The sequence below is a fragment of the Triticum dicoccoides genome, chromosome 7A, assembly GCF_002162155.2.
Source record: "Triticum dicoccoides isolate Atlit2015 ecotype Zavitan chromosome 7A, WEW_v2.0, whole genome shotgun sequence".
Classification (NCBI taxonomy): domain Eukaryota; kingdom Viridiplantae; phylum Streptophyta; class Magnoliopsida; order Poales; family Poaceae; genus Triticum; species Triticum dicoccoides.
This window is the reverse complement of record NC_041392.1, coordinates 13,864,345-13,878,280: the sequence shown is the minus strand read 5'-3', so window position 1 is coordinate 13,878,280 and position 13,936 is coordinate 13,864,345. Positions and strand designations below refer to the sequence as shown.

Genomic DNA, 13,936 nt, shown 5'->3' with positions numbered 1-13,936 from the left:
TCCTCCCTCCAATCGATCGTAGCGCACACCGGCGCCGGCGCCGGCACCGACCGTGCGCACACACACGCGCGCACGCACACACACACACTACATGCACACACACAGACACACACTACACACACTAGACGCGCGCACACACACACACAATTTTTCTGTTTTTAGCTTCTAGTTTTTTCTGTTTTTCTGTTTTTCATACAAAGTTTTAGATGAATTAATTAATTAGATTAGATTAATGTCAAATAGTATGTAGAAATGTTAGTTGTAATATATATAATATCAAATGTTATAGAAATGTTAGTTATATAGAAATGTTAGAAATTTTGGAAATGTTAGTTTTAGCTAGCTAGATGAATTAGATTAATTTCAAATTGTTAGACGATGATCGATGTTTTTTTAGTTTCTTATATTTTTAGTTATAAAATTTAGAATTTGCATATATGAAATCATCACAATCCATCATTTAAAAAATGTTACTTTACTTTTGCGGCATATAGTATTTTGTTGTCGACGATGCCCGGCCCGCATCCTCGCCGTCGACACGTCCGCGACGACGTCCTGCTTTAGAGGACCCATGTCCGGGACTGGGCTCCGCCGGGCTGGCACTGGGAGGTGCTACCTTCAAGGGCGCGACGCTTGGTGAGGAACCCAGCCCCGGGTCCCGTCGTCGACCCTCATCTCCTTTGGTGGCATTCACGTGGGCCACTTTCGGTGCGGAGGGAGCCGGCCCCGCCGGAGGTGGTACGTCGCTGTGTCAGGGAGGAGGACGAGCACGTCCATCGCTACATGGCTGCTATGGACGTCAGGTTCTCCAATACCTGGCAGGTTCTTTGGGGAGATCACCCGAGCTATGATCCAGTGATGGTTCCTTCTCTTTGGGTGTCCACCGCCCGCACCTCAGGAACCGCGAGTGGCCTAGATTACTCTGTACTATTCGATCTTTATTAGCTTGCTAGCTAGCTAGCTAGTGATGTATTCAATATTATATCTATTATTCGAGATGATGTATTCGAGATTATATCTATTATTCGAGACGATGTATTCGAGATTATATCTATTATTCGAGATTATACTAAATTGTTTTATATTTCTTTTGGCATAGTTAAATAAAAGCTATGGCGGACAATACCGACAGAGATAGAGAACAGACCATGCTCGATATCATACGCGGGCCAGATGATGATCAGAATGAAGAAGATTTTGACGGGTCCGAATTTCTAAACAACACCGGAGAGGGTGATATGATATTCGATCGCGACGACCGAGAAGATGAAGTCATGAACTACGACGAAGAACATGTTGATCCTGAAACAACAAACACCGGCGAGGTATATATATTTATATAAGTAGGAATCTGGTGATCATCGCATGTTTTAAATGAGTTGAAGATATATTAACGAATCGATCTTTCTTCTTTCAGCCATCCGGATCGAGGAAATCTTCAGGCAAAAGGACGAAACGAGGCCCGAACAAAAAGTTGAAGGAGGGCGTAAAGTACAATATCGAGGCAATCAGACCTAATGGCGAACCATTAGCGCCTAAGAAGATTGCGGACAAGTTCGTTCGTCAGTGCGGAGTTATTGTGAAGGACCAACTCCCGATCTCCCTTCAAGAATGGAGAAAGCCAGCAAATCCACGTCCAGATGTTACTTTTGTCGACGAGAAGCAAAAAAATCTGCTTTGGGATACTCTCATGGAACATTTCACCTTACCAGATAATTTCACAGAAGCAGACGTGCGGAAAGTCAAGGACGCTGCTTTTAGGAAGATGGCGGTTGCATTCAAGAACCACAAGAGAATGACGTGGGAGAAGTACGTCAAGGGAGGAAGGAAGACTCCAGTATTCGAGGGGATACTAGAGAATCAAAGTGCTCATTGGGACGATTTCGTGAAATTCAAGGATTCAGAATTAGCTAAGGAACGGTCGAGAATAAACAAGGCCAATGCCGAAAAAAGGATAAGTTCCATAAGCTGGGGCCAGGTGGCTACGCGGTGGCAATGCCTAAGTGGGATAAGTCTGAGAAAGAGATGGAGGATGCAGGTGTCATTCCGGTTAGTAAGAGCTGGCCCCCCAGGTGCAGGACTTGGTTCTATGCGCATGGGGGGAGTTGGACCCGAAGACAGGCAATGTTTCGACGAAGGCATGTCTGAACGGAGCCGACTATGCGCTACTTGTTGCAATAGAAGAGGCTCGATCGGGGGTGTTCCAGCCCAACAGAGAGAACGACGAGCTTACGCGTGCCCTTTGAAATCCTGAACACCCGGGAAGAACACAAGGCAAGGGCGCTATTCCGTGGTATGAGGGGTTTTCGGACTGGAACGCCGACTACAGAACCCGTGCGAGAAAGAAGATTGCGGAGGAGAAGAAGAGGAAGATGGAGGAGGAGCAAAGGAAGCTCAACTATGAACGCCTTCAAGGCCTAGAAGCAAGTCAAGCGGAATTGGCAGCTAAATTCCAGCGGCAGCAGGAGCAGATCGACTCACTTAGCCAGCAAAGGGGGTCTCAGCAGCTGCAGCAGCTAGCGGATGATCCAGCATTGGATACCACCTCCCCATCCATGCCGAGAAGCAGCGTGGGTTCCGCCCCGGGCGACGTAGTAGTGCTGGATAGATACCCCGTGGATGACATCACGGAGAACACTAACTGTGAGCTACACTTCAAAATGAAGAACATATCCATGAAGGTGGCGGACGCCGTTGCTTTTTCAAATTCCCCCGAGGCAACCTTCCATTGCAACCCGATTCCAGCGGGCTATGCTCGTGTCTTGGTTGATGAGGTGGTGGACCAATATTCGGGGCTAGAGCTTGACATTCCCGGAGGTGATGAGGAGCACACACTCGGAGATGCCAAACATCGTATCATCCTATGGAGAAAGGATTGCATCATTTTTCGAAGGCCACCGACACCGCGTCACCCGACTCCTCGTCGAAGTCCGGCACCGAGTCAGCAGACTCCCGCTCCTCCAAGTCCACCAACGCGTGAGGCCACTCCTCCTCCTCCAAGTCCAGCAAAGTGTCAAGCCACTCCTCCTCCAAGTTCGGCACAGCTTCAGGCCACTCCTCCTCGTCCAACTCAGCCCCGTCAGCCGTCTCCGCCGCCTCAGCAATCGCAGAAGAGACACCCCGCAGCTATGGTGCGTAGCGGTACCAGTCGAGGTCATAGTACAGGAAGTACAGGCGGAGGCAAGCGATATAAATATGGTCCAAACCTCACTACTCCTCTTCCTGTGAGGGCTTACGACAAGACCGAGGAGCAAACCAATGCCATAGTGCGGGCAGAAGTCGACGCCCATTTTGGACCGAAACCACCACCGCCGCCAAGGGAGAAAGTGCCTGTGGAAGTAGTTGACCACTTCATTCGTATGGCTCAACCACAAGCTCCTAAGCCTGTTGACACAGACTATGAGCGCCACATCAGGAAGTTACATCGACAACGTCTACAGAAGGAGGCAAGCTCGAGCTCGAGCAAACAACAAGCAGCTGTCGAAAAATGCGGGAAACCCGTTGCCCAGCTGGGAGAACAGGCGGCGCAATCGACCCTCCCGCTTGTTGTGCCGATAACATGTGACAGTACGCGCGCCCAATATTATTGTGGCCAAACAGTTTGCGTTCCTGAGGTGGACGATGTGGTAATAACCCAGGAGCATATAATGCAGGCTGAAGAACTCAAGATCACTGTTGGACAACTCCTCGGGATCGAGGACATGCCTGTGATTACAGAGGAGGAAATAAAACGAAAATATGTCTGGGGCCAACCTTTGGTCAAGCCAGAAGATGTCAAGAAGCTCCCAACGAGAATGTATGAATTGCATCAATGGTACATGGACATTACCAAGAGATCCGATCGAGAGTCCCTCATGGTGTATGTCAAGAAGGATCATTACTACCATGAGAAAGCTGTGGCCGTTGAGTATTCTGAACTGTTTCAGTTATACAATCAAGACGCACTCGACAAATCTATCGTCAGTTGCTATTGTCTGTAAGTGATTTCTTTCTGTAATTAATTTAAGTCTCAAGCTAGCTGTAGTGATCCTTTTGATCAATCATTACCTGTAATTATCCTCACTATATCTTTTCTGTGGTATTATGCAGGATGAAGATGTATGAAATGAGAAAAGGTGGACGCTATGGCATTGGGTTCATTGACCCAAACACCGTTAATCAATACACATGGAAAATGAGCAAGTATTATGAAAAGCAGGTAGAGGACAACATGCTAGAGTTCTTGAAGGGCCTCAAATACAATGAAGATATACTACTTCCTTACAACTTCGAGTGAGTCACACTTTCTTGTACTACAAATTCTCTGTTTTTGCCTACTAGCTAGCTACATGTTTTTGCTTACATATGCCCGCTTAATTAAGACATGCAAACGTGTGTGCATGCAGATTTCACTGGGTCTTGTGTATCATTAAAGTTGACGCCGGAACAGTTGAAATACTGGACTCGCTACTCAAAGCAAATAGTGACTACAACATCTTGTATGGGATAGTCAACAGGTAATTTCAATCATTATTAACTATATATCTCGGCCTATTTAGTTCGTCATTTCATGATATGAACTATTTAATAACCCCTTTATTCATTTTCTTTGTCGGCGGGCAGGGCTTGGGCAAGGTTCATCAGCGTCACGGAAGGCGAATGGAAACCACAGCTGAAATGGTTTCGATCCAAGGTAAGTAATTAAGTAGTACTAGCTAGCTAGCTAGCTGCCATCTCTTTAATTATCATGCTTGATTAATTATTATCTGATCAAATTAAATTCCATTCTCGTAATAAAGGCCCTGAAGCAGGCGCAGGGGACTAATCTGTGTGCATACTGCGTTTGCGAGAACATTCGCATGATGGCGTCCGAAAGGAGCAGATCTCAAAGACAGGAATGGGTACGCTTGTCAGAACACTATTCACAATTTTTACACCATTATCGATATCTAGTCACACAACTAATACACATGCATATTGATCTCCTTCTTAACAGTTCAAAGAGGTGCGGGACAAGCTCCTAGAAACGGAGCGCGTATAAGCACTTCAAGAGGAAATAGCGAGATTTTTGCTCGACCAGGTCATAAATCCGAAGGAAGAATACTATTACACGCTACCGCCCCCATCGAACATGTCATGAACCACTTCCAATTGTCATCGTGCTCCGAAGGCACCAATTAGGCTAATGTCACTAGCTCCGAAGGCAACATGCATATGTAGCAGAAATTGTATATAGCTATACATGTGTGTATGTGTAAATTAATATGGTGGTTTGTGAGACATTGATGATATATATATATGATTGGTTCTACTAGAAATTCTATTTATATATATATATATATATATATATATATATATATGCATAACGTGTACAATGTGTAGTACCGTAAAATACCAGCAAACGAAAAAGAATTAAAATGGAAAACACAAAATTAAATGAAAAAGAAATCATAAAACCAAAAATCCCCCAAACATTTTAGTACCGGTTGGTGTTACCAACCGGTACTAAAGGGCTCCCGGCCCCCGGAGCTGGCTCGTGCCACGTGGTTGCCCTTTAGCACCGGTTCGTGCTGAACCGGTACTAAAGGGGGGGCCTTTAGTGCCGAAATGTTAGTGCCGGTTCCGAAACCGGCACTAAAGGGCCTTACGAACCGGTGCTAATGGCCCGTTTTCTACTAGTGTCGGAACACGGAGACCGAAAGGTCGAGCGTGAATCATATAGTAGATATGATCAACATAATGATGTTCACCATTGAAGACTAATCCATTTCAAGTGATGATCGGTTATGGTTTAGTTGATTTGGATCACGTGATCACTTAGAAGATTAGAGGGATGTCTATCTAAGTGGGAGTTCTTAAGTAATATGATTAATTGAACTTAAATTTATCATGAACTTAGTCCCTGATAGTATCTTGCTTGTTTATGTTGATTGTAGATAGATGGCTCGTGCTATTGTTCCGTTGAATTTCAATGCGTTCCTTGAGAAAGCAAAGTTGAAAGATGATGGTAGCAATTACACGGACTGGGTCCGTAACTTGAGGATTATCCTCATTGCTGCACAGAAGAATTACGTCCTGGAAGCACCGCTGGGCGCCAGGCCTGCTGCTGGAGCAACCCCAGATGTTATGAACGTCTGGCAGAGCAAAGCTGATGACTACTCGATAGTTCAGTGTGACATGCTTTACGGCTTAGAATCGGGACTTCAACGACGTTTTGAACGTCATGGAGCATATGAGATGTTTCAAGAGTTGAAGTTAATATTTCAAGCAAATGCCCGAATTGAGAGATATGAAGTCTCCAATAAGGTCTACAGCTGTAAGATGGAGGAGAACAGTTCTGTCAGTGAGCATATACTCAAAATGTCTGGGTATAATAATCACTTGATTCAATTGGGAGTTAATCTTCCAGATGATTGCGTCATTGAAAGAATTCTCCAATCACTGCCACCAAGCTACAAGAGCTTCGTGATGAACTATAATATGCAAGGGATGAACAAGACTATTCCCGAGCTCTTCGCAATGCTGAAAACTGCGGAGGTAGAAATCAAGAAGGAGCATCAAGTGTTGATGGTCAACAAGACCACTAGTTTCAAGAAAAAGGGCAAAGGAAAGAAGAAGGGGAACTTCCAGAAGAACGACAAACAAGTTGCTGCTCAAGAGAAGAAACCCAAGTCTGGACCTAAGCCTGAGACCGAGTGCTTCTGCTGCAAGCAGACTGGTCACTGGAAGCGGAACTGCCCCAAGTATTTGGCGGATAAGAAGGATGGCAAGGTGAACAAAGGTATATGTGATATACATGTTATTGATGTGTACCTTACTAGAGCTCGCAGTAGCACCTGGGTATTTGATACTGGTTCTGTTGCTAATATTTGCAACTCGAAACAGGGACTACGGATTAAGCGAACACTAGCAAAGGACGAGGTGACGATGCGCGTGGGAAACGGTTCCAAAGTCGATGTGATCGCGGTCGGCACGCTACCTCTACATCTACCTTCGGGATTAGTATTAGACCTAAATAATTGTTATTTGGTGCCAGCGTTGAGCATGAACATTATATCTGGATCTTGTTTGATGCGAGACGGTTATTCATTTAAATCAGAGAATAATGGTTGTTCTATTTATATGAGTAATATATTTTATGGTCATGCACCCTTGAAGAGTGGTCTATTCTTGTTGAATCTCGATAGTAGTAACACACATATTCATAATGTTGAAGCCAAAAGATGCAGAGTTGATAATGATGATGCAACTTATTTGTGGCACTGCCGTTTGGGTCATATCGGTGTAAAGCACATGAAGAAACTCCATACTGATGGACTTTTGGAACCACTTGATTATGAATCACTTGGTACTTGCGAACCGTGCCTCACGGGCAAGATGACTAAAACGCCGTTCTCCAGTACTATGGAGAGAGCAACAGATTTGTTGGAAATCATACATACAGATGTATGTGGTCCGATGAATATTGAGGCTCGTGGCGGATATCGTTATTTTCTCACCTTCACAGATGATTTAAGCAGATATGGGTATATCTACTTAATGAAACATAAGTCTGAAACATTTGAAAAGTTCAAAGAATTTCAGAGTGAAGTTGAAAATCATCGTAACAAGAAAATAAAGTTTCTACGATCTGATTGTGGAGGAGAATATTTGAGTTACGAGTTTGGTGTACATTTGAAAAATTGTGGAATAGTTTCGCAACTCACGCCACCCGGAACACCACAGCGTAATGGTGTGTCCGAACGTCGTAATTGTACTTTATTAGATATGGTGCGATCTATGATGTCTATTACAGATTTACCGCTATCGTTTTAGGGTTATACTTTAGAGACGGCCGCATTCACGTTAAATAGGGCACCATCAAAATCCGTTGAGACGACGCCTTATGAACTATGGTTTGGCAAGAAACCAAAGTTGTCGTTTCTTAAAGTTTGAGGCTGCAATGCTTATGTGAAAAAGCTTCAATATGATAAGCTCGAACCCAAATCGGAGAAATATGCGGCCCCCTCCCCCTTGGCTCCTTTATATACGGAGGCAGGAGGCACCTCTAGACACACAAGTTGATCATTGAGATCGTTCCTTAGCCGTGTGCGGTGCCCCCTTCCACCATATTCCACCTCGATTATATTGTAGCAGTGCTTAGACGAAGCCCTGCGACGGTAGAACATCAAGATCGTCACCATGCCGTCGTGCTGACGGAACTCCTCCCCGACGCTTTGCTGGATCGGAGCCCGGGGATCGTCATCGAGCTGTACGTGTGCTAAGAACTCGGAGGTACCGGAGTAACGGTGCTTGGATCGGTCGGATCGGGAAGACGTACGACTACTTCCTCTACGTTGCGTCAACGCTTCCGCAGTCGGTCTGCGTGGGTACGTAGACAACACTCTCCCCTCTCGTTGCTATGCATCACCATGATCTTGCGTGTGCGTAGGAAATATTTTGAAATTACCGCGTTCCCCAACAATTTGAGCTTTGGTGGACTAATTTTCGTGTTTATTAGGGATTTTTGTTGTGCATGTCTTTGTATTTTTTTACCGATTAAGCAAATATAGATCGCTGGTTAAAACAATGCACTGATGTTCTATGATTATTTCTGACTTTAACACAACTACTACTACTGTATAACCATTGTTTTCTTACACAAGGGATAACACTGCTGTGAAAATAAAAAGTCATACAAGGGACAACGCAAATAGAGTACAAGGCCAGGCAGGCCTGGCCCATTAATCTGTCCATCCGGAGCAGAGTGTGTGCAGTGGCCGCCGCCGCCGTGTATACACAGTCGCCGGTGGTCGAGCTCTCCTCCCTCTTCCCTTGAGGTATGTACGCTCCATTAACGTTTATCCCCTCCTCTCCAACCAGTACCATGAACTGGATGCCCTCCTATCACGCAAGAGCCTTAGACCTAGAGAGCGAACACGAGACCGGACCAAGTGGTACGAGCCCTTGGCGCACCTCCTCAGCTAGGGCCTAGGTGAATGACTTCTTTTTTTGGGAATAGACTGACTGTTGTTGGTCTTAAGCCCAATTGATGAACCCTTAGTTTTTTCCATGTTAATTTTGGTGATTCTCGCCTAATGCACATTCCAGTGTGATAGAAATCTCTGCTTTGTCTGGGTATGCTTTTTACGTTTGATCCAACGAGATTGCACGCCTGTCTTTTTAAGTAATTATCGATGATGGTAGTGCTAATCCTGACTATAGTCTGCAAAAATTCCGTCTTATCAATGTCTTGCTGATCTGTTGTATCACTAGGTGTTATTTTTGTCTGCTGCAGTTTACTGTATAGTTTGTGCCTACAGGCCATCTCATTCAGAAACCATACATGCACTATTTCACCTGACTAATGCATTGCCTTGATAGAGGAAATGACTAGTTAAACATTAAGAGGAACAACAGTTTGCCGGGCTAATGCATACCATAAATAATAATCACTGTTTATATACTCGAATGTATACTAAGGCACACAAAACTTGCTACAAATTACTCCATCTTTATTAGAGTGCTTTAACAAAACAGCAAAAGTCTATCATGCTGGACAAGAAACACAACACCACATTCAGAAACAACGATAGGGATAACCGGATAATTCACTCACCCAACACCATAACTAGTGTAACAGTTTTGATGAAAACGTGCAGCAGCAGCAGCAGCAACAGCTTGACAAAGATAACAAAAACGAACAAACAAACCTGACAAGACCAGCTCACGTGCACAAAGAACAGAGGAGAGAGTGATCAACCGTATCTCACAACAACTGTGAATGGAAATTGATTGGACCTGCCACGTCTATCACTCTCGGCTTTTAGCTCATTGGCTGCATCGATCAAAGAAATGTTATTACCGTAGCCGCTGAGGCGCACCTGTTTAAGGTTCGTCAAGTGTTGGATGCCAACAATGCTCTTATGCCAGCCTCCGAAGTCCAATTCAAGTATCTCGAGCTTTGTCATGGAGTCTTCCTCAAAACTGAAAACTTTGGGAGTTTTAGCAGCATTTATCACTCTCATATTCTTGAGCATACGAAACTTGTGGGCGCTCCGTGCAACCAGATCTTCATCAACGTAAAAATGCACCTGAAACAAGATGCTATTCAGGATGGGAGACTTACAAAGGACCTCAAATGGTTGGTCGCCTACAAGTTCTGCGCATGAAATGGTGAACTCGGTGAGAAAGGCGAGTGAACCGACCCAGTCTGGAATCCGAGAAATATATCCAGCAAACCTAAGGTACCGCAGAAGCTGTGTGTGGCGTGTCGAGGTCCATGAGATAGTCCATGTCATTTCTATAGACATCATTCAGCTCTCACACATCGAGCCACCGAAGGGATGATGTCTTACTTAGTGAGCATTTAAACTCTCGTCTAATATCACTATCCTGCTCGGACCTTCTATCGAGATAGACAAATATCCGTTCCAATTGTTGTAGATCACCGATCTCTATGGCAACCTCAACATTTCTAATGACTGCTCTAGTCACCTCGCGCAATGCCTTCATTTTTGAGATCCCTTTGGGCAATGTCCATAGGGCAGTCCAATTTTTCCTATTGGAGAACATCAACCTCTCAAGTTTTGTAAGCTTTATCACACTGTTTGGAAGCGTCTCGAGGAGAGTATCATCGACATCAAGTGTTTGCAAATGCTCTAGGTCGCAGATTTCTGGAGGCATGAGACTGACATCTGTACCTCTCAAGCTCAAGAACTTAAGAAGGTACATCTTGCAAATGTACCTCAAATGCTTGTTGTTTAGGTCCTTGCAGTCTTCCAGATCAAGTACCCTCAGTAGTTTGAACTTTCCTAGTTGATCGAGCAGCAAGTTGTGTCCTTCGGAATGAAATGTGGTCAATGACCGTACGTGCTTCGTGTTCATCCCCTCAATAACATTCACCATTCCACTCCCCGTTGTGCCTTTCTCTGTTGGGGAGTAATTTCTCCCCTGCTTTGCATCATGGATGGAGAGGCGGCGAACGATATCATATGACATCCCTTCATACTGAATGCCTACCAAGCTAACGAAGTTAGCCTCTATTGATTTAGATACCATGACCTCAAGCATCATGTCGTGCACCCGACACAAATCCACTCTATTATAGTAGGTGACTATACAGCCGGCTTGGTCAATCATACTCCTATTCACTAGCTCATTGAAGTAGGCCTCTGCAGTGTCCATCAAAGTAAGCCCCCGCTTCTCAGGTATCAATCCTTCAGCAATCCATCTTCTCAAGAGCCTGTCCTTGCTGATCTGATAATCCTCTGGGAAAATGCTAACATACGTCATGCAACGTTTGAGGTCATGAGGCAGATAGTTGAAGCTAAGTGTGATGATATTCCTCATCCCCACAATGGCTGGGTTGGTCTCCATCTGTGAACCAATTGATCTACAAAGTGTTTCCCTCATATGGCTGTTTTCTGGAGAGGAATAGCTTGCTAAAAGGCTTCCAATGCTAACAATAGCTAATGGCAGTCCATTGCATTTTTTCAAAATATTGTTCATTGAAGCTTTCAGCTCCTCTGGGCAAGAAGTACTCTTGGGGCCAAATGCTCTCCTCACAAACAACTTCTTAGAGTCTTCCAAGCTGAGTCGTTGTATACTGTAGTATTTACATACACTACCTCCACTGCATTCTTTCCCCACACTATCTATCCGAGTGGTCACAATGATTCTGCTGCCGTATGTAGTTTTTGGCTTTTTGGAGTGTATTGTAGCCCACGCTGCTATTGTCCATACATCATCGATCACAATGAGGTACCTGGTTTCATCATAGATATTCCAAGTTACACGCAATAAAGCTAGCACTATAATGCAGTTATAGATTCCATTAGTCCTATAATACTCTGTTGACATCAATTTATACGGATTTATTAGTGGTGAGAGTTTTCTCTGAAACTGAACCATGTGTTAATCACCACTGATGGTTATAAGACAGGTTTTACCTGCCAGCCGGTCTGCAAAGATGCTTTTTGGTGTAACAACCGCTGAGATAGAAATTCTTCTCAAGGGAATTTTGTGAATGATGTTAGTTACTCCATCCATTTCAAAATATAGCGCATACTAGTGTTTTCCTAAGTCGGCATTTATAAAGTTTGACCAAAATAATAGAAAAAATTATCAATATCCACAATTCGTAATCAATAAAATTAGATCCATCATGATACCTTATAGTATACCGTATCTTTTTGATATTGCTGATGCTGGTATTATTCTGTAACTTGGTCAAACCTTGTAAGTTTCAACTTTTGATAAAAATAATATACACACCAAACCGGGTCTTATCTCCTGACCGGTGAGGATGTAGCCAGTTTATTTGATATTGTTGATGCCAGTGCAAGTGGCCAGTTCATTTTGAAATCGTGGGTTTGTTAGTTCTCGTTCTGAATTCACAAACCATCAGAAACCAATTATAATAAAAATCCAGTTTATATCTCAGTCATCCTACTTAGATCAAGAATACAATCAATGGAGTAGATTATTTTGCCTATGTAGACTTTTAGATCAATGTGTTTGCTTCTTGTTTTCATTAATATAATAATAAATATATGTAGATACATATATACATATTATAATTGATATAGTCTGTTTATGTTTGCATACCTCTTGCCTTTGAGCTGTTCCTTGAGCGTGCTCGTCAGCTCCTCGACATCCATTCTGTCAATGTTACCCACGGAATCCTGTGCCTCTTCTTCCATGATGACTTTCTCATTTTTTGACTTGACAGTGGCAATCTGCTCAAGCACGCGTTTCAGCAGCGCACGCAGGTTGTTCCCACCGTCGAACGCCGGAGACACGGACACTTGCGCTTGGCGATCGAACTTGGTCTCCAGCTGCCGGCAAACTTCCATGGCGAGCGTAGTTTTACCGAGCCCTCCAAACCCCACGATGGAAAAAACCTGAATCTTGTCATCCTTTTCCTTCTCCATCATGGCCACCAGGATCTTAGCCTGCTCCTGGATGCCGACGAACTGATCAGGGTCGTCAGCATCGGCAGGGCGAAGGGCTTGCGCTGACTCCGCCCACACTGCCGGCACATGAGCGAACGGAGCTGAGGGGCGTAGTGCCTGGCAGCTAGAGCTGTAACGAGCATGGCGCTCGCTGATGGTGACAGCTCGGGAGCGCAGGGCCCTGATGTTACCGGCGAGGAGACGCCGTGGAAAAAGGGTCACAAGCAGGCGCTTGGACCGGACGAGGAAGCCGTCACTCGGACGGCGCTTGATTCGGAGTAAATAGAGGTCGATGCAGTCGTCTGCATCGTATGCGAGCTCGCGCACCTGCTTCATCCACTCCCGGACGAAGTGGTCCACGGCGCCGTCCTCCGCTTCGGACTGCATGCGGAGGACGGCGTTCATGGTGGCCAGCTCGTCCCTTAGCTCAACGACCTCGCGGCCCACGGCGCGGAGCAGCCAAACCTCGTTGGCCATCAGCTGCCCAACATTGCTCACCAGGGAGTGCGCCGTGCGCTCCATTCTTCCTCCCTCCCTTTCCGCTACTATGTGGATTTAGACCGAGTTTGTGCCGTGCAAATGGCAATGCTCATCCCACTTGCAGCAAAGGTTGGACTTTATATCTGCTAACCAGAGTTATTGGTGTACTCTTTCTTTACTAAAGATATGACTCTCTCTTCATTCTGCATCCTTGTGTTACTCGCCGGCCATAAAAATCTCAATTACATACTCTCTCTCCAGACCTATATTAAATATGATTTCAGATACTCGCTCCGTCCGGAAATACCTGTCATCAAAATGGATAAAAGAGGATGTATCTAGACGCAAATATTTTCGGCCCGAGGGAGTATATCTCTTAAACATCAAAATTTTAACTCCGGGTGTTGATTAACATATTTAGACTGAAAACATGATCTCTCTCCCCCTCTACCTCCCTCTCTTTACCTACAACTGTGTTGATAAATGTTTTAATAATATTTTAATTTTATTGATTGCTACTATAATCTTATATTGGAGTAAAA

The 13,936-nt window shown here is 44.6% G+C and overlaps 1 protein-coding gene and 1 pseudogene across 1 annotated transcript; both read right to left on the bottom strand.

The window, feature by feature from the left end:
* Window positions 1–9,452: 9,452 nt before the first annotated feature.
* On the bottom strand, window positions 9,453–10,254 carry LOC119332251 (annotated as a pseudogene).
* Window positions 10,255–10,260: 6 nt separating this feature from the next.
* LOC119332250 (disease resistance protein Pik-2-like) lies at window positions 10,261–13,480 on the bottom strand. The gene is made up of 2 exons (XM_037605437.1): window positions 12,568–13,480; window positions 10,261–11,725 (listed from the first exon to the last, which is right to left on the bottom strand). The coding sequence occupies exons 1-2, from the start codon at window positions 13,434–13,436 to the stop codon at window positions 10,282–10,284; spliced, it is 2,313 nt and encodes a 770-aa protein (XP_037461334.1). The 5' UTR covers window positions 13,437–13,480; the 3' UTR covers window positions 10,261–10,281.
* Between the last annotated feature and the right edge of the window lie 456 nt (window positions 13,481–13,936).